Here is a 19648-nt window from a genome sequence, read left to right on the forward strand (position 1 = left end):
AGAGACTCCTGGACCTGATCTCCAGTCTAATCCTGTTAAAGACTCCTAGACCTGATCTCTCTGGGACCTCCCATCTGATCCTGTTAGAGACTCCTGGACCTGATCTCCCATCTCTTCCAGTTAGAGACTCCTGGACCTGATCTCTCTGGGACCTCCCCTCTGATCCTATTAGAGACTCCTGGACCTGATCTCTCTGGGACCTCCCATCTGATCCTGTTAGAGACTCCTAGACCTGATCTCTCTGGGACCTCCTATCTGATCATGTTAGAGACTCCTGGAACTGATCTCTCTGGGACCTCCCATCTGATCATGTTAGAGACTCCTGGACCTGATCTCTCTGGGACCTCCCATCTGATCCCATTAGAGACTCCTGGACCTGATCTCTCTGGGACCTCCTATCTGATCATGTTAGAGACTCCTAGATCTGATCTCTCTGGGACCTCCTATCTGATCATGTTAGAGACTCCTGGACCTGATCTCCCATCTGATCCCATTAGAGACTCCTGGACCTGATCTCCCATCTGATCCCATTAGAGACTCCTGGGCCTGATCTCCCATCTGATCCCATTAGAGACTCCTGGACCTGATCTCCCATCTGATCCCATTAGAGACTCCTGGACCTGATCTCCCATCTGATCCCATTAGAGACTCCTGGATCTGATCTCTCTGGGACCTCCCATCTGATCCTGTTAAGAGACTCCTGGACCTCACCTCCCATCTGAATCTGTTAGAGATTCTTGGACCTGATCTCTCTGGGACCTCCCATCTGATCCAGTTAGAGACTCCTGGACCTGATCTCCCATCTGATCCAGTTAGAGACTCTTGGACCTGATCTCTCTGGGACCTCCCATCTGATCCTGTTAAGAGACTCCTGGACCTGATCTCCAGTCTGATCCTGTTTGAGACTCCTGGACCTGATCTCCCATCTGATCCTGTTAGAGACTCCTGGACCTGATCTCCCATCTGATCCTGTTAAAGACTCTTGGACCTGATCTCCAGTCTGATCCTGTTAAAGACTCCTAGACCTGATCTCTCTGGGACCTCCCATCTGATCCTGTTAAGAGACTCCTGGACCTGATCTCCAGTCTGATCCTGTTAAAGACTCCTAGACCTGATCTCTCTGGGACCTCCCATCTGATCCTGTTAAGAGACTCCTGGACCTGATCTCCAGTCTGATCCTGTTAGAGACTCATGGACCTGATCTCCCATCTGATCCTTTTAGAGACTCCTAGACCTGATCTCTCTGGGACCTCCCATCTGATCATTTTAGAGACTCATAGACCTGATCTCTCTGGGACCTCTCATTTGATCCCATTAGAGACTCCTGGACCTGACCTCCCATCTGATCCTGTTAGAGACTCCTGGACCTGACCTCCCATCTGATCCTGTTAAGAGACTCCTGGACCTGACCTCCCATCTGATCCTGTTAAGAGACTCCTGGACCTGATCTTCCATCTAATCCTTTTAGAGACTCCTGGACCTGATCTCCCATCTAATCCTTTTAGAGACTCCTGGCCCTGATCTCCCATCTGATCCCATTAGAGACTCCTGGATCTGATCTCTCTGGGACCTCCCATCTGATCCTGTTAAGAGACTCCTGGACCTGACCTCCCATCTGATCCTGTTAAGAGACTCCTGGACCTGATCTTCCATCTAATCCTTTTAGAGACTCCTGGACCTGATCTCCCATCTAATCCTTTTAGAGACTCCTGGACCTGACCTCCCATCTGATCCTGTTAAGAGACTCCTGGACCTGATCTTCCATCTGATCCCATTAGAGACTCCTGGACCTGATCTTCCATCTGATCCCATTAGAGACTCCTGGACCTGATCTCCCATCTGATCCTGTTAAGAGACTCCTGGACCTGATCTCCAGTCTGATCCTGTTAAAGACTCCTGGACCTGATCTCCCATCTGATCCCGTCAGAGACTCCTGGACCTGATCTCCCATCTGATCCTGTTAGAGACTCCTGGACCTGATCTCCCATCTGATCCCATTAGAGACTCCTGGACCTGATCTCCCATCTGATCCCATTAGAGACTCCTGGACCTGATCTCCCATCTGATCCAGTTAGAGACTCCTGGACCTGATCTCCCATCTGATCCCATTAGAGACTCCTGGATCTGATCTCTCTGGGACCTCCCATCTGATCCCATTAGAGACTCCTGGACCTGACCTCCCATCTGATCCTGTTAAGAGACTCCTGGACCTGATCTTCCATCTAATCCTGTTAGAGACTCCTGGACCTGATCTCCCATCTGATCCCATTAGAGACTCCTGGACCTGATCTCCCATCTGATCCCATTAGAGACTCCTGGACCTGATCTCCCATCTGATCCAGTTAGAGACTCCTGGACCTGATCTCCCATCTGATCCCATTAGAGACTCCTGGATCTGATCTCTCTGGGACCTCCCATCTGATCCCATTAGAGACTCCTGGACCTGACCTCCCATCTGATCCTGTTAGAGACTCCTGGACCTGATCTCCCATCTGATCCTGTTAGAGACTCCTGGACCTGATCTCCCATCTGATCCAGTTAGAGACTCCTGGACCTGATCTCTCTGGGACCTCCCATCTGATCATGTTAGAGACTCCTGGACCTGATCTCCCATCTGATCCAGTTAGAGACTCCTGGACCTGATCTCTCTGGGACCTCCCATCTGATCATGTTAGAGACTCCTGGACCTGATCTTCCATCTAATCCTGTTAGAGACTCCTGGACCTGATCTTCCATCTGATCCCATTAGAGACTCCTGGACCTGATCTTCCATCTGATCCCATTAGAGACTCCTGGACCTGATCTTCCATCTGATCCCATTAGAGACTCCTGGACCTGATCTCCCATCTGATCCCATTAGAGACTCCTGGACCTGATCTCCCATCTGATCCCGTCAGAGACTCCTGGACCTGATCTCCCATCTGATCCTGTTAGAGACTCCTGGACCTGATCTCCCATCTGATCCCATTAGAGACTCCTGGACCTGATCTTCCATCTGATCCCATTAGAGACTCCTGGACCTGATCTTCCATCTGATCCCATTAGAGACTCCTGGACCTGATCTCCCATCTGATCCTGTTAGAGACTCCTGGACCTGATCTCCCATCTGATCCTGTTAAAGACTCCTGGACCTGATCTCCCATCTGATCCCGTCAGAGACTCCTGGACCTGATCTCCCATCTGATCCTGTTAGAGACTCCTGGACCTGATCTCCATCTGATCCCATTAGAGACTCCTGGACCTGATCTCCCATCTGATCCCATTAGAGACTCCTGGACCTGATCTCCCATCTGATCCAGTTAGAGACTCCTGGACCTGATCTCCCATCTGATCCCATTAGAGACTCCTGGATCTGATCTCCCTCCCATCTGATCCCATTAGAGACTCCTGGACCTGACCTCCCATCTGATCCCATTAGAGACTCCTGGACCTGACCTCCCATCTGATCCTGTTAGAGACTCCTGGACCTGATCTCCCATCTGATCCCATTAGAGACTCCTGGACCTGATCTCCCATCTGATCCCATTAGAGACTCCTGGACCTGATCTCCCATCTGATCCCATTAGAGACTCCTGGACCTGATCTCCCATCTGATCCTGTTAAAGACTCCTGCTTATTTTGTTACAATGGCAGATTTCATGTTAATCCCATGTTGATTTGAGTAATAATTTTAAATATTTTCTCTGCACAATTTTCTAAGCAGGTTCAGAGTAAATGACATCGGTAGTCACAGACAGAACCACAGGTCGGTAACAACAGGGTTGATGAGGTGTCAGCTATTGCCATCAATAACACGGACGTGGGAGCAGGAATAGAGGCTAGCGCCCGCTGGTCCGGTTTAATGATAAACACACAGCACAAATAACAATAATGCGCTAGTACTGTAATCAAATAACTAATAACAATTCTGTAATCAACTTCTACACCAAATGTAATATAATCAACTTATACAGCAAAAGTATTGTAATATAACAGTAATAACAGTACTGTAATTCTATAATAGCAGTGTTATCCCTTATAGTACTATAATAACAGCAGTAGTACTAATAAGAACAGTATTAGCGGTATAAGGCAATCTGCTTTAACATCATTAATAATTGATTTATTACTTTGTAAGTTGAATAAAATAAAAAAACTGTGACAGGTGACAGTTTACCGTTCCACAATCGACACTTCTACACCTGAACCCAGAAACAGGTAATCTCTCTGTCCTGCTCTCCTGAACCAGTCCCATTCTGTTCCCCCTCTTCCTTCCTGAATTATGCATTCGTTCATTACAATGGACTGTTGTGAGGAATATGGTGGAAACTCCCCCTCTTGTCCATCATGCAAATCCTGCTCCTAAATCCATGAAGGGGAATGAGGAGAGAAACAAGAGTTTGGCTACAGTGTGGGGTTAGAGGTCAATCTGAGTGGGAGACCTTCAGCTCCTCACAACTCCTCAGAACGTCCTCCAGAAATGCAACCACCACCAACGCACTCCTCTCTTCTTCTCCTCCATCCCTCCCTTCATCACCCTCTTCCTCCCCATCTACACAAAGACTCCTCAGTCTCTCCAGCGTCTCTCCCAGAGTCCTCACTCTCTCCTCCCCCTTTCGCTCTCTCTCCCCCTCCGTTTCTCCTCTCCCTCCTTCCGTCCCTCCCACTCCCTCCGTCCCTCTTCTCCCTCCGTCCATCCCCCCCTCCCCTCTCAGGTATTTTACCAGATGTTCCTTGAAGCCCCTCCCCTCCTCCATGACGAGCGACATCCCCAGGGCGGGCATGTCCTGTGATTGGCTGAGTCGTAGCAGGTGTGTGAGGGTGTGTGTGAGTGTGTGTCGGAGAGAGGAACAGTAGCGGTACTCCAGGAAGTCCTGCGTCTCCTCGCTGTGTTCCAACGCCGCGGCCAGTGAGCGCCAAACATCCCCGAACCGCTCCGCATCACCGTAGCAATGACGGCAGGCGGGGACAGAGAGGGCAGCGGCAGACTTGATGCGCACCTTGAAGTTCTGACAGGAAGTGACAACACAGCAGAGGGCGGAAAACGCATCGCCGGACCAGGAAGCAGAATCTGGAGAGAAAGAAAAAGGGAGTGAGAGAGATCGAGAGAGTGAGAGAGCAAGGGAGTGAGAGAGATCGAGAGAGTGAGAGAGCAAGGGAGTGAGAGAGATCGAGAGAGTGAGAGAGCTCGAGAGAAAGGGAGTGAGAGAGATCGAGAGAAAGGGAGTGAGATAGATCAAGAGAGAGAGAGCAAGAGAGAGAGCAAAGGAGTGAGAGAGATCGAGAGAAAGGGAGTGAGAGAGAGCAAGGGAGAGAGAGTGATCAAGGGAGTGAGAGAGAGCGAGAGAGAGAGAGAGCAAGGGAGTGAGAGAGATCGAGAGCAAGGGAGTGAGAGATCGAGAGAGAGAGCGAGAGCAAGGGAGTGAGAGAGATCGAGAGAGAGATCGAGAGCAAGGGAGTGAGAGAGATCGAGAGAGAGAGCGAGAGCAAGGGAGTGAGAGATCGAGAGAGAGCGAGAGCAAGGGAGTGAGAGAGATCGAGAGAGAGAGAGCAATGGGTGAGAGAGATCGAGATCGAGAGGGAGAGAGAGATCAAGGGAGTGAGAGAGATCGAGAGCGAGAGCAAGGGAGTGAGAGAGATCGAGAAAGATCGAGAGCAAGGGAGAGAAAGGTGATCAAGGGAGTGAGAGAGATCGAGAGAGAGCGAGAGCAAGGGAGTGAGAGAGATCGAGAGAGAGAGCAAGGGAGTGAGAGAGATCGAGAGCGAGAACAAGGGAGTGAGAGAGATCGAGAGAGAGCGAGAGCAAGGGAGTGAGAGAGATCGAGAGAGAGAGCAAGGGAGTGAGAGAGAGAGAGAGCAAGGGAGTGAGAGAGATCAAGAGAGAGAGCAAGGGAGTGAGAGAGATCAAGAGAGAGAGCAAGGGAGTGAGAGAGATCGAGAGAGAGCAAGGGAGTGAGAGAGATCGAGAGAGAGCAAGGGAGTGAGAGAGATCAAGAGAGAGAGCAAGGCAGTGAGAGAGATCGAGAGAGAGCAAGGGAGAGAGCAAAGGAGTGAGAGAGATAGATCGAGAGAGAGAGAGCAAGGGAGTGAGAGAGATCGAGAGAGAGAGCGAGAGCAAGGGAGTGAGAGAGAGCGAGAGCAAGGGAGTGAGAGAGATCGAGAGAGAGAGCGAGAGCAAGGGAGTGAGAGAGATCGAGAGAGAGAGCAAGGGAGTGAGAGAGATCGAGAGAGAGAGAGAGCAATGGAGTGAGAGAGATCGAGAAAGATCGAGAGCAAGGGAGAGAAAGTGATCAAGGGAGTGAGAGAGATCGAGAGTGAGAGCAAGGGAGTGAGAGAGATCGAGAGTGAGAGCAAGGGAGTGAGAGAGATCGAGAGCAAGGGAGAGAAAGTGATCAAGGGAGTGAGAGAGATCGAGAGAGAGAGCAAGGGAGTGAGAGAGATCGAGAGAAGCGAGCAAGGGAGTGAGAGAGATCGAGAGGGCAAGGGAGTGAGAGAGATCGAGAGAGAGCGAGAGCAAGGGAGTGAGAGATCAAGAGAGAGCAAGAGCAAGGGAGTGAGAGAGATCAAGAGAGAGAGCAAGGGAGTGAGAGAGATCAGAGAGAGAGCAAGGGAGTGAGAGAGATCAAGAGAGAGAGCAAGGGAGTGAGAGAGATCGAGAGAGAGCAAGGGAGTGAGAGAGATCGAGAGAGAGCAAGGGAGTGAGAGAGATCGAGAGAGAGCAAGGGAGTGAGAGAGATCGAGAGAGAGCAAGGGAGTGAGAGAGATCAAGAGAGAGAGCAAGGGAGTGAGAGAGATCGAGAGAGAGAGCGAGAGAGAGAGAGAGCAAGGGAGTGAGAGAGATCGAGAGAGAGAGCGAGAGCGAGAGAGATCAAGAGAGAGAGCAAGGGAGTGAGAGAGATCAAGAGAGAGAGCAAGGGAGTGAGAGAGAGAGAGAGAGTGAATGTTTTGAGGCCAACAGAAAGTCTGTGTGAACTAGGGTCAGAGCAGTGTGTACCGAGTGGCAGGGCAGGGTTCCTGAAGGCGTTGCCCAGGGCGTAGCAGGCATTCCAGCGGACCTTCATCGTGGCTTCTGATTGGACTGTAGTGACCAGTGCGCTGACCGCCTCCTCCAGGGGGCGCTGGAACCCTGGCCGGGTCAGCTGACTGACAGACAGGAAGTGGAGCAGGTTCCCCAACGCACGCACCGCATTACTCTTAACCTGGAGGAGAGGGAGGGGAAAGAGAGAGGATACAGAGAAGGTCAAGAGCAGATGAGCTCCTGAATTTTTCAGCATGTTTTTACACAAAGATAGATTTAGAGTCAGATAAACTATGTCACCAGGACATATACAGGATACTACCCTCTACAACACTATGTCACCAGGACATAGACAGGATACTACCCTCCACAACACTATGTCACCAGGACATATACAGGATACTACCCTCCACAACACTATGTCACCAGGACATATACAGGATACTACCCTCCACAACACTATGTCACTAGGACATATACAGGATACTACCCTCCACAACACTATGTCACCAGGACATATACAGCATACTACCCTCTACAACACTATGTCACCAGGACATATACAGGATACTACCCTCCACAACACTATGTCACCAGGACATATACAGGATACTACCCTCTACAACACTATGTCACCAGGACATATACAGGATACTACCCTCTACAACACTATGTCACCAGGACATATACAGGATACTACCCTCTACAACACTATGTCACCAGGACATATACAGGATACTACCCTCTACAACACTATGTCACCAGGACATATACAGGATACTACCCTCCACTATGTCACCAGGACATATACAGGATACTACCCTCTACAACACTATGTCACCAGGACATATACAGGATACTACCCTCTACAACACTATGTCACCAGGACATATACAGGATACTACCCTCTACAACACTATGTCACCAGGACATATACAGGATACTACCCTCCACAACACTATGTCACCAGGACATATACAGGATACTACCCTCTACAACACTATGTCACCAGGACATATACAGGATACTACCCTCCACAACACTATGTCACCAGGACATATACAGGATACTACCCTCCACAACACTATGTCACCAGGACATATACAGGATACTACCCTCCACAACACTATGTCACCAGGACATATACAAGATACTACCCTCCACAACACTATGTCACCAGGACATATACAGGATACTACCCTCTACAACACTATGTCACCAGGACATATACAGGATACTACCCTCTACAACACTATGTCACCAGGACATATACAGGATACTACCCTCTACAACACTATGTCACCAGGACATATACAGGATACTACCCTCCACAACACTATGTCACCAGGACATATACAGGATACTACCCTCCACAACACTATGTCACCAGGACATATACAGGATACTACCCTCTACAACATAACCTTCACTATGTCACCAGGACATATACAGGATACTACCCTCCACAACACTATGTCACCAGGACATATACAGGATACTACCCTCTACAACACTATGTCACCAGGACATATACAGGATACTACCCTCTACAACACTATGTCACCAGGACATATGTACTACCCTCTACAACACTATGTCACCAGGACATATACAGGATACTACCCTCTACAACACTATGTCACCAGGACATATACAGGATACTACCCTCTACAACACTATGTCACCAGGACATATACAGGATACTACCCTCTACAACACTATGTCACCAGGACATATAGGACACCCTCCACAACACTATGTCACCAGGAGGATACTACCCTCTACAACACTATGTCACCAGGACATATACAAGATACTACCCTCCACAACACTATGTCAGGACATATACAGGATACTACCCTCCACAACACTATGTCACCAGGACATATACAGGATACTACCCTCCACAACACTATGTCACCAGGACATATACAGGATACTACCCTCCACAACACTATGTCACCAGGACATATACAGGATACTACCCTCTACAACACTATGTCACCAGGACATATACAGGATACTACCCTCCACAACACTATGTCACCAGGACATATACAGGATACTACCCTCTACAACACTATGTCACCAGGACATATACAGGATACTACCCTCACAACACTATGTCACCAGGACATATACAGGATACATACAACACTATGTCAGGACATATACAGGATACTACCTCTACAACATAACCTTCACTATGTCACCAGGACATATACAGGATACTACCCTCTACAACACTATGTCACCAGGACATATACAGGATACTACCCTCTACAACACTATGTCACCAGGACATATACAGGATACTACCCTCTACAACACTATGTCACCAGGACATATACAGGATACTACCCTCTACAACACTATGTCACCAGGACATATACAGGATACTACCCTCTACAACACTATGTCACCAGGACATATACAGGATACTACCCTCTACAACACTATGCCACCAGGACATATACAGGATACTACCCTCCACAACACTATGTCACCAGGACATATACAGGATACTACCCTCTACAACACTATGTCACCAGGACATATACAAGATACTACCCTCCACAACACTATGTCACCAGGACATATACAGGATACTACCCTCCACAACACTATGTCACCAGGACATATACAGGATACTACCCTCTACAACACTATGTCACCAGGACATATACAGGATACTACCCTCTACAACACTATGTCACCAGGACATATACAGGATACTACCCTCTACAACACTATGTCACCAGGACATATACAGGATACTACCCTCCACAACACTATGTCACCAGGACATATACAGGATACTACCCTCCACAACACTATGTCACCAGGACATATACAGGATACTACCCTCTACAACATAACCTTCACTATGTCACCAGGACATATACAGGATACTACCCTCCACAACACTATGTCACCAGGACATATACAGGATACTACCCTCTACAACACTATGTCACCAGGACATATACAGGATACTACCCTCTACAACACTATGTCACCAGGACATATACAGGATACTACCCTCTACAACACTATGTCACCAGGACATATACAGGATACTACCCTCTACAACACTATGTCACCAGGACATATACAGGATACTACCCTCTACAACACTATGTCACCAGGACATATACAGGATACTACCCTCCACAACACTATGTCACCAGGACATATACAGGATACTACCCTCTACAACACTATGTCACCAGGACATATACAGATACTACCCTCCACAACACTATGTCACCAGGACATATACAGGATACTACCCTCTACAACACTATGTCACCAGGACATATACAGGATACTACCCTCCACAACACTATGTCACCAGGACATATACAGGATACTACCCTCCACAACACTATGTCACCAGGACATATACAGGATACTACCCTCTACAACACTATGTCACCAGGACATATACAGGATACTACCCTCCACAACACTATGTCAACAGGACATATACACGATACTACCCTCTACAACACTATGTCACCAGGACATATACAGGATACTACCCTCCACAACACTATGTCACCAGGACATATACAGGATACTACCCTCCACAACACTATGTCACCAGGACATATACAGGATACTACCCTCTACAACATAACCTTCGCTATGTCACCAGGACATATACACGATACTACCCTCTACAACACTATGTCATATACAGGATACTACCCTCTACAACACTATGTCATATACAGGATACTACCCTCTACAACACTATGTCACCAGGACATATACAGGATACTACCCTCTACAACACTATGTCACCAGGACATATACAGGATACTACCCTCTACAACACTATGTCACCAGGACATATACAGGATACTACCCTCTACAACACTATGTCACCAGGACATATACAGGATACTACCCTCTACAACACTATGTCACCAGGACATATACAGGATACTAACAACACTATGTCACCAGGACATATACAGGATACTACCCTCTACAACACTATGTCACCAGGACATATACAGATACTACCCTCCCACAACACTATGTCACCAGGACATATACAGGATACTACCCTCCACAACACTATGTCACCAGGACATATACAGGATACTACCCTCCACAACACTATGTCACCAGGACATATACAGGATACTACCCTCCACAACACTATGTCACCAGGACTATCTGAAACATAACCTTCATATGTCAGGACATATACAGGATACTACCCTCCACAACACTATGTCACCAGGACATATACAGGATACTACCCTCTAACAACACTATGTCACCAGGACATATACAGGATACTACCCTCTACAACACTATGTCACCAGGACATATACAGGATACTACCCTCTACAACACTATGTCACCAGGACATATACAGGATACTACCCTCTACAACACTATGTCACCAGGACATATACAGGATACAACACTATGTCACCAGGACATATACAGGATACCCCTCTACAACACTATGTCACCAGGACATAGACAGGATACTACCCTCTACAACACTATGTCACCAGGACATATACAGGATACTACCCTCCACAACACTATGTCACCAGGACATATACAGGATACTACCCTCTACAACATAACCTTCACTATGTCACCAGGACATATACAGGATACTACCCTCTACAACACTATGTCACCAGGACATATACAGGATACTACCCTCTACAACACTATGTCACCAGGACATATACAGGATACTACCCTCTACAACACTATGTCACCAGGACATATACAGGATACTACCCTCCACAACACTATGTCACCAGGACATATACAGGATACTACCCTCTACAACAAATATGTCAGAGTCAAGGCCCGCGGGCCACATCCGGCCCGCGAGAAGGTTTTTTACGGCCCCTGGGATGATCTTGATTTATTATTAGAACCGGCCCGCAGACAGCAGCAAGCCGGCAGCCCGCAGATCTTTTACACGCACCAATACTACATTTCCCACAATGCAACGGTGACGCACCGAGCAGTAGGCTGCTTCATTTCAATATTTATTGGCACAGCAGTTGTCAGCATCACAGTAAAATTAACTTTCAGATACCCATCAAAAATGGCAAAACGGAAGGTGGACACTGAGAACCGGGGTTTCAAACAAGGTGGGAGTCAGAGTATTTGTTCACGGAGGTAGCTGGAAAACCTGTGTGTCTTCTGTGTGGAGAAAGTGTGGCGGTACTGAAAGAGTATAATCTGAGACGACATTATGAAACGAAACACGCGGACAAAAACAAGAATATGGACATGGAACAAAGGCTACAAAAGGCAGAGGAATTAAAACGAGGCCTCAAATCTCGACAGGCTCTGTTCAAAAAGCCAAATCACAAGGCCAGGCTGCTGTCAAGGCCAGTTTTATTTTGGCAGAAGAGATCGCTAAATCAGCCCGGCCATTTACGGAGGGGGATTTCATCAAAAACTGCATGATTAAAGTTTGTGACATTTGATTCTTTTTAAATGTGAGTCTGAGCAGAAACACCATTAATATAATAATAATAATATAATAATATATGCCATTTAGCGGACGCTTTTAAAAAGTCATGTGCATATATTCTCTTTGGTCCCGGGAATAAACTGTGAGTCTGAGCAGAAACACCATTGCCGAGAGAGTAGACCAGTTGTCCATCAATCTAAAAGAGCAGCTTGTGAAAAGGGAAAAGATTTCATTGCATATTCCTTGGCTGTGGATGAGAGCACCGACATTTCTGACATTGCCCAGTTGTCAATTTTCATCCGCGGAGTGGACTCCAGCCTAAGCGTGACAGAGGAGTTTTTGGCTTTACGTCCTATGCATGGCACAACTACGGGGCATGATTTGTATGAAGAGGTGTCAAGATGTGTAAATGAGATGGAGCTGCCTTGGGAAAAACTCGTGGGTTTGACAACCGACGGAGCACCTGCGATGTGTGGACACAGGAGCGGACTGGTGGCGAAGATACGGGAAAAGATGCAAGAGGAAAACGCGACAGGTGAGCTGACAGCTTATCATTGTATCATACACCAGGAAGCGTTGTGCGGTAAAGCCTTGAAAATGGAGCATGTAATGAGCATCATCACGCGCACAGTTAACTTTATCAGAGCCAAAGGTTTGAATCACCGCCAGTTCAAGGCATTTCTGACGGAGTTAGAAACGGAGCATGGTGATTTGCCTTATCACACAGAGGTGCGATGGCTAAGCCAGGGAAAGGTGCTTCAAAGATGTTTCGAGCTTCGTGAGGAGATTTGTCTGTTCTTGGACAGCAAAGGGAAAGACACAACACAACTCCGAGACGAAATGTTTCTGTGTGAAATGGCTTTTCTGTGTGACATTACGAGTCATCTGAATGCAATGAACTTGCAGCTGCAGGGTCGGGATCGTGTCATCTCTGATATGTACAGTACAGTGAAGGCATTTAAAACCAAACTGACTCTGTGGGAGACGCAGATGCGGAAAGAAAATTTGAGCCACTTTCCCAGCTGCCAGACCATGAAAGAGAAGCTCTCTACCAGTGCGTTCCCGAGCGCACAGTTGGCTGATAAAATAGGTATGCTTGCCGCTGACTTTCGACGCCGATTTGCTGACTTTGAAGCACAAAAAGCAGGTTGGAACTGCTCGGTAACCCATTTGCTGTTGACGTGGAAAGCTCACCACCAAACCTCCAAATGGAGTTGATTGACCTCAATGCAATGATGCACTGAGGGCAAAATATGCGGCAGTGGGTGCTGCGGAGTTCGCCCGTTTCCTCCCGACACAATGCCCCAGCTGCGCATCCAGGCTGCTCAAACGTTGTCTATGTTTGGCAGCACATACCTGTGTGAACAACTGTTTTCTTTGATGAACTTGAACAAAACATCACACAGAAGTCGACTTACTGCTGAACACCTCCACTCAATTCTGAGGATTTCCTCAGCTCAGAGCCTTACCCCGAACATTGATGAACTTGTGGAAAAGATGGGACACCACCAAGTATCACCCTCAACCTCAAACAAGTGAACATTCCTGTGCAATCACATATTTAGAGTTTTTACTCAGTTCAAGTTTAAAAGTTAAAGTTTAATATTTGTTTTCACTGCATGTTACTTCTCCTTAAACAAAGTGTTGTTTTTGATTAATAGATTTTTGCACTTTATTTTATTGTATTTCAATCCAATTATATTTTAAAAATATTTCAGTTGAGTGGATGATAGAAAATTGCTATTATTGTTTTTTTCTTTGAAGTAAATTTAGCCCACTTTTGCTAAAATAGAAAATATAGGCTACTGATGGTGCCTTGAATACCGGTTTCTTTCATTTAATGTTCATGTTATGGGGATTTTTATATAAAGGAAATTTGTCTTTTGTGTCTGTTGAAAATTAAAGATTACTGACAGAGCCATTAGAAAATATTGCTTTATTTATCTGATCATATTGGAATATATTTGTTAGGTTTTCAGTAGGTTCAATTAGGTTCACTAGACTATATGCGTCATTTAAAAAATTTTCAATGAACATTCGAACAGTCCGGCCCTCGGCTTGTAGCTAAATTTTTTATTTGGCCCTCCGTCCATTTGACTTTGACACCCCTGCTCTACAACATAACCTTCACTATGTCACCAGGACATAGACAGGATACTACCCTCCACAACATAACCTTCACTATGTAACCAGGACATATACAGGATACTACCCTCCACAACACTATGTCACCAGGACATATACAGGATACTACCCTCTACAACATAACCTTCACTATGTCACCAGGACATATACAGGATACTACCCTCCACAACACTATGTCACCAGGACATATACAGGATACTACCCTCTACAACATAACCTTCACTATGTAACCAGGACATATACAGGATACTACCCTCCACAACACTATGTCACCAGGACATATACAGGATACTACCCTCTACAACATAACCTTCACTATGTCACCAGGACATATACAGGATACTACCCTCTACAACACTTTGTCACCAGGACATATACAGGATACTACCCTCTACAACACTATGACACCAGGACATATACAGGATACTACCCTCTACAACACTATGTCACCAGGACATATACAGGATACTACCCTCTACAACATAACCTTCACTATGTCACCAGGACATATACAGGATACTACCCTCCACAACACTATGTCACCAGGACACATACAGGATACTACCCTCCACAACACTATGTCACCAGGACATATACAAGATACTACCCTCCACAACACTATGTCACCAGGACATATACAGGATACTACCCTCGACAACACTATGTCACCAGGACATATACAGGATACTACCCTCCACAACACTATGTCACCAGGACATATACAAGATACTACCCTCCACAACACTATGTCACCAGGACATATACAGGATACTACCCTCCACAACACTATGTCACCAGGACATATACAGGATACTACCCTCTACAACACTATGTCACCAGGACATATACAGGATACTACCCTCCACAAGACTATGTCACCAGGACATAGACAGGATACTACCCTCCACAACACTATGTCACCAGGACATATACAGGATACTACCCTCCACAACACTATGTCACCAGGACATATACAGGATACTACCCACTACAACACTATGTCACCAGGACATATACAGGATACTACCCTCTACAACACTATGTCACCAGGACATATACAAGATACTACCCTCTACAACACTATGTCACCAGGACATATACAAGATACTACCCTCCACAACACTATGTCACCAGGACATAGACAGGATACTACCCTCTACAACACTATGTCACCAGGACATAGACAGGATACTACCCTCTACAACACTATGTCACCAGGACATATACAGGATACTACCCTCTACAACACTATGTCACCAGGACATATACAGGATACTACCCTCCACAACATAACCTTCACTCCAAATCAAAACTCCAAACCTAAAACCTGAAATTTTCTGGAAGGATTCCTACTACCAAATATTTTTATTCCAAAGAACTATACAGCAAATGCTCTGGCAAACCAAAGACCAGCAAAAGAAGCACAACAGAAACCTGAGTGAGTAATGTTTAGTCTGAAGGTACGTTAAAAGCCAAGAAGAAAAATAAATGACAATAATCTATTTTACAAGGACTGAGTTAAGTTTAGGCTACACAGCTTGCTAAGACAGAACAGATATGTCTCAAACTTCAATTACACCAACGTGTGAAGTGAGAGGTGTCAAAGCTCCCATCACAGAGTACTACTCTCCCATCACAGAGTACTACTCTCCCATCACAGAGTACTACTCTCCCATCACAGAGTACTACTCTCCCATCACAGAGTACTACTCTCCCATCACAGAGTACTACTCTCCCATCACAGAGTACTACTCTCCCATCACAGAGTACTACTCTCCCATCACAGAGTACTACTCTCCCATCACAGAGTACTACTCTCCCATCACAGAGTACTACTCTCTCATTGAAAGTACTACTCTCCCATCACAGAGTACTACTCTCTCATTGAAAGTACTACTCTCATCATGGAGGAGGGGAGTCAACACAAAAAAAATAGTCCAGCTCAACAACACCCCCTCAACCAGACCCAGAGAGCTGCAGGTGAATATATATGCACTCTGGAATGTGGTGAGACAGGTGGTGCCTTTAAACTGTTTAACTTGGGTCAAACGTTTCAGGTAGCCTTCCACAACCCACAATGAATTGGGTGAATTTTGGCCCATTCCTCCTGGCAGAGCTGGCATAACTGAGTCAGGTTTGTAGGCCTCTTTGCTTCCCACACATTTTCTATAGGATTGAGGTCAGGGCTTTGTGATGGCCACTCCAATACCTTGACTTTGTTGTCCTTAAGCCATTTTGCCACAACTTTGGAAGTATGCTTGGGTTCATTGTCCATTTGGAAGACCCATTTGCAGCCTGACTGATGTCTTGAGACGTTGCTTCAATATATCCACAGAATTGTCCTTCCTCATGATGCCATCTATTTTGTGAAGTGCACCAGTCCCTCCTGCAAGCCTCCCCATTTTTCCTCCAAACAAAACGATGGACATTATGGCCAAACAGTTCTATTTTTATTATCATCAGGACAGAGGATTATGTCGATATAGGACTTGTTTCACTGTGGATATAGATCATTTGTACCGGTTTCCTCCAGCATCTTCACAAGGTCCTTTGCTGTTGTTCTGGGATTGATTTGCATTTTTCGCACAAAAGTATGTTAATCTCTAGGAGACAGAACGAGTCTCCTTCCTGAGCGGTATGACGGCTGCGTGGTCCCATGGTGTTTATACTTGCGTACTATTGTTTGTACAGATGAACATGGTACCTTCAGGCATTTGGAAATCAGACTTGTTGAGGTATACAATTATTTTCTGAGGTCTTGGCTGATTTCTTTCGATTTTCCCATGATGTCAAGAAAAGAGGCACTGAGATTGAAGGTAGGCCTTGAAATACATCCACATGTACACCTCCAATTGACTCAAATTATGTCAATTAGCCTATCAGAAGCTTCTAAAGCCATGACATAATTGTCTGGAATTTTCCAAGCTGTTTAAAGGCCCAGTCAACTTAGTGTATGTAAACTTCTGACCCACTGGAATTGTGCTACAGTGAAATAATCTGTAAACAATTGTTGGAAAAATTACTTGTGTCATGCACAAAGTAGATGTCCTAACCGACTTGCCAAAACTACAGTTTGTTAACAAGACATTTGTGGAGTGGTTGAAAAACGAGTTTTAATGACTCCAACCTAAGTGTATGTAAACTTCCGACTTCAACTGTAAATAGTGAATAAGAGGGGACCAAGTATAGAGCCCTGGGGCACACCATTACAGACAGACAATTTAATAGACATGAGCCCATCCAACAGAGTGCACTGAGTTCTATCAGACAGATAGTTAGCAAACCATGCAACTGCATGCTCTGAAAGACCTACACTCGACAATCTCTGCCTTAGTATAGCATGATCAACTGTATCAAAAGCCTTAGAGAGATCAATAAAAAGTGAGACAGTGCTGTTTTTTGTCCTTTAAAACCTTCATGGCGGCTGTAATTGTGCTATGCTTCTTCCTGAAGCCCGATTGGTATATTGATGAAATAGAGATAGTAAATAAAAACTATTTTAGCTGTTCACTTACAAGGGTTTCCAGTATTTTCACCAGGGGTGACAGCTTTGAGATGGGCCTATAATTATTTAAAAGAGTTGGATCTCCCCCTTTTAAAAGTGGAAGGGCAAATGCTGATTTCCAGATGTTTGGAATTTCATTACATTCCAGGGTTAGATTGAACAGAGATGTAAGTGGTTCGGCTATGAAATCAGCTGCCAGATTTAAAAAGCAGGGATCAAGAAGATCAGGACCTGCAGGCTTTCTCTGATCTAAGGATTTCAGGGCTTTAAGTACCACCTGCACTGAGAATGGCAAAAAGCTAAACGTTTGACCAGCTCTCACTGGTTCATCCACACAGGGTTGTACAGAGACAGAGGGCACTTAATCAAACAGTCTAACAGATGATACAAAGTGCTCATTGAAACAATTCAGTTTTGTCATATATAGCAACAGAGTCCTTCAATACACATGACAGTAATTATTTAACATTACTGTTACCAGACATCGACTTAATCGCCTTCCAAAATTTTCTAGATTGATGATGAAATTTTAGAATAAGGCTGTAACTTAACAAAATGTGGTTCAGAGGTCTGGGTAGTTTCTGAATAATCTGGTGTGTGTTCTCACCCTGTCCTTGTCAAAAGCAGCCTTGGTGGCTGACTGAAGCATCTGGAGCACCAGCATATCAGACAACTCCTCCTGGAAAACCTGCCCAACACATCCCCTGAGAGGAGGAGAGGGGAGGGAGGAGAGGGAGAGAGAGCAGGGGGAAGAGGAGAGAGCGAGGGGTAGAGCGGAGACAGCGAGGGGTAGAGCGGAGACAGCGAGGGGTAGAGCGGAGACAGCGAGGGGTAGAGCGGAGACAGCGAGGGGTAGAGCGGAGAGAGCGAGGGGTAGAGCGGAGAGAGCGAGGGGTAGAGCGGAGAGAGCGAGGGGTAGAGCGGAGAGAGCGAGGGGTAGAGCGGAGAGAGCGAGGGGTAGAGCGGAGAGAGCGAGGGGTAGAGCGGAGACAGCGAGGGGTAGAGCGGAGAGAGCGAGGGGTAGAGCGGAGAGAGCGAGGGGTAGAGCGGAGAGAGCGAGGGGTAGAGCGGAGAGAGCGAGGGGTAGAGCGGAGAGAGCGAGGGGTAGAGCGGAGAGAGCGAGGGGTAGAGCGGAGAGAGCGAGGGGTAGAGCGGAGAGAGCGAGGGGTAGAGCGGAGAGAGCGAGGGGTAGAGCGGAGAGAGCGAGGGGTAGAGCGGAGAGAGCGAGGGGTAGAGAGGAGAGAGCGAGGGGTAGAGAGGAGAGAGCGAGGGGTAGAGAGGAGAGAGCGAGGGGTAGAGAGGAGAGAGCGAGGGGTAGAGAGGAGAGAGCGAGGGGTAGAGAGGAGAGAGCGAGGGGTAGAGCGGAGAGAGCGAGGGGTAGAGCGGAGAGAGCGAGGGGTAGAGCGGAGAGAGCGAGGGGTAGAGAGGAGAGAGCGAGGGGTAGAGAGGAGAGAGCGAGGGGTAGAGAGGAGAGAGCGAGGGGTAGAGAGGAGAGAGCGAGGGTAGAGAGGAGAGAGCGAGGGGTAGAGAG

General features: G+C 46.7%; 1 protein-coding gene and 1 long non-coding RNA gene across 4 annotated transcripts in view; both read right to left on the bottom strand.

The window, feature by feature from the left end:
• Window positions 1–515: 515 nt before the first annotated feature.
• On the bottom strand, window positions 516–2215 carry LOC127933002 (uncharacterized). 2 transcript variants are annotated; one of them, XR_008146739.1, is made up of 3 exons: window positions 2173–2215; window positions 989–1443; window positions 516–706 (listed from the first exon to the last, which is right to left on the bottom strand). It is a non-coding gene; the product is annotated as an uncharacterized LOC127933002 (long non-coding RNA). The 2 variants fall into 2 exon arrangements; XR_008146738.1 differs by lacking the exon at window positions 2173–2215 and adding an exon at window positions 1716–1758.
• A 1597-nt stretch (window positions 2216–3812) lies between these two features.
• heatr6 (HEAT repeat containing 6) overlaps window positions 3813–19648 on the bottom strand; it is an 81575-nt gene continuing 65739 nt past the window's right edge. For both annotated transcript variants that reach the window (XM_052529107.1, XM_052529108.1), the window contains 3 exons: window positions 18725–18821; window positions 6974–7178; window positions 3813–5050 (listed from right to left, as the gene is read on the bottom strand). In XM_052529107.1, the coding sequence (XP_052385067.1) occupies window positions 4404–5050; window positions 6974–7178; window positions 18725–18821 (949 nt within the window). In that variant the 3' untranslated portion in view covers window positions 3813–4403. The remainder of the gene's footprint in view (window positions 5051–6973; window positions 7179–18724; window positions 18822–19648) is intronic.

This window comes from Oncorhynchus keta, chromosome 11, assembly GCF_023373465.1.
Source record: "Oncorhynchus keta strain PuntledgeMale-10-30-2019 chromosome 11, Oket_V2, whole genome shotgun sequence".
In the NCBI taxonomy this organism is placed as follows: Eukaryota; Metazoa; Chordata; class Actinopteri; order Salmoniformes; family Salmonidae; genus Oncorhynchus; species Oncorhynchus keta.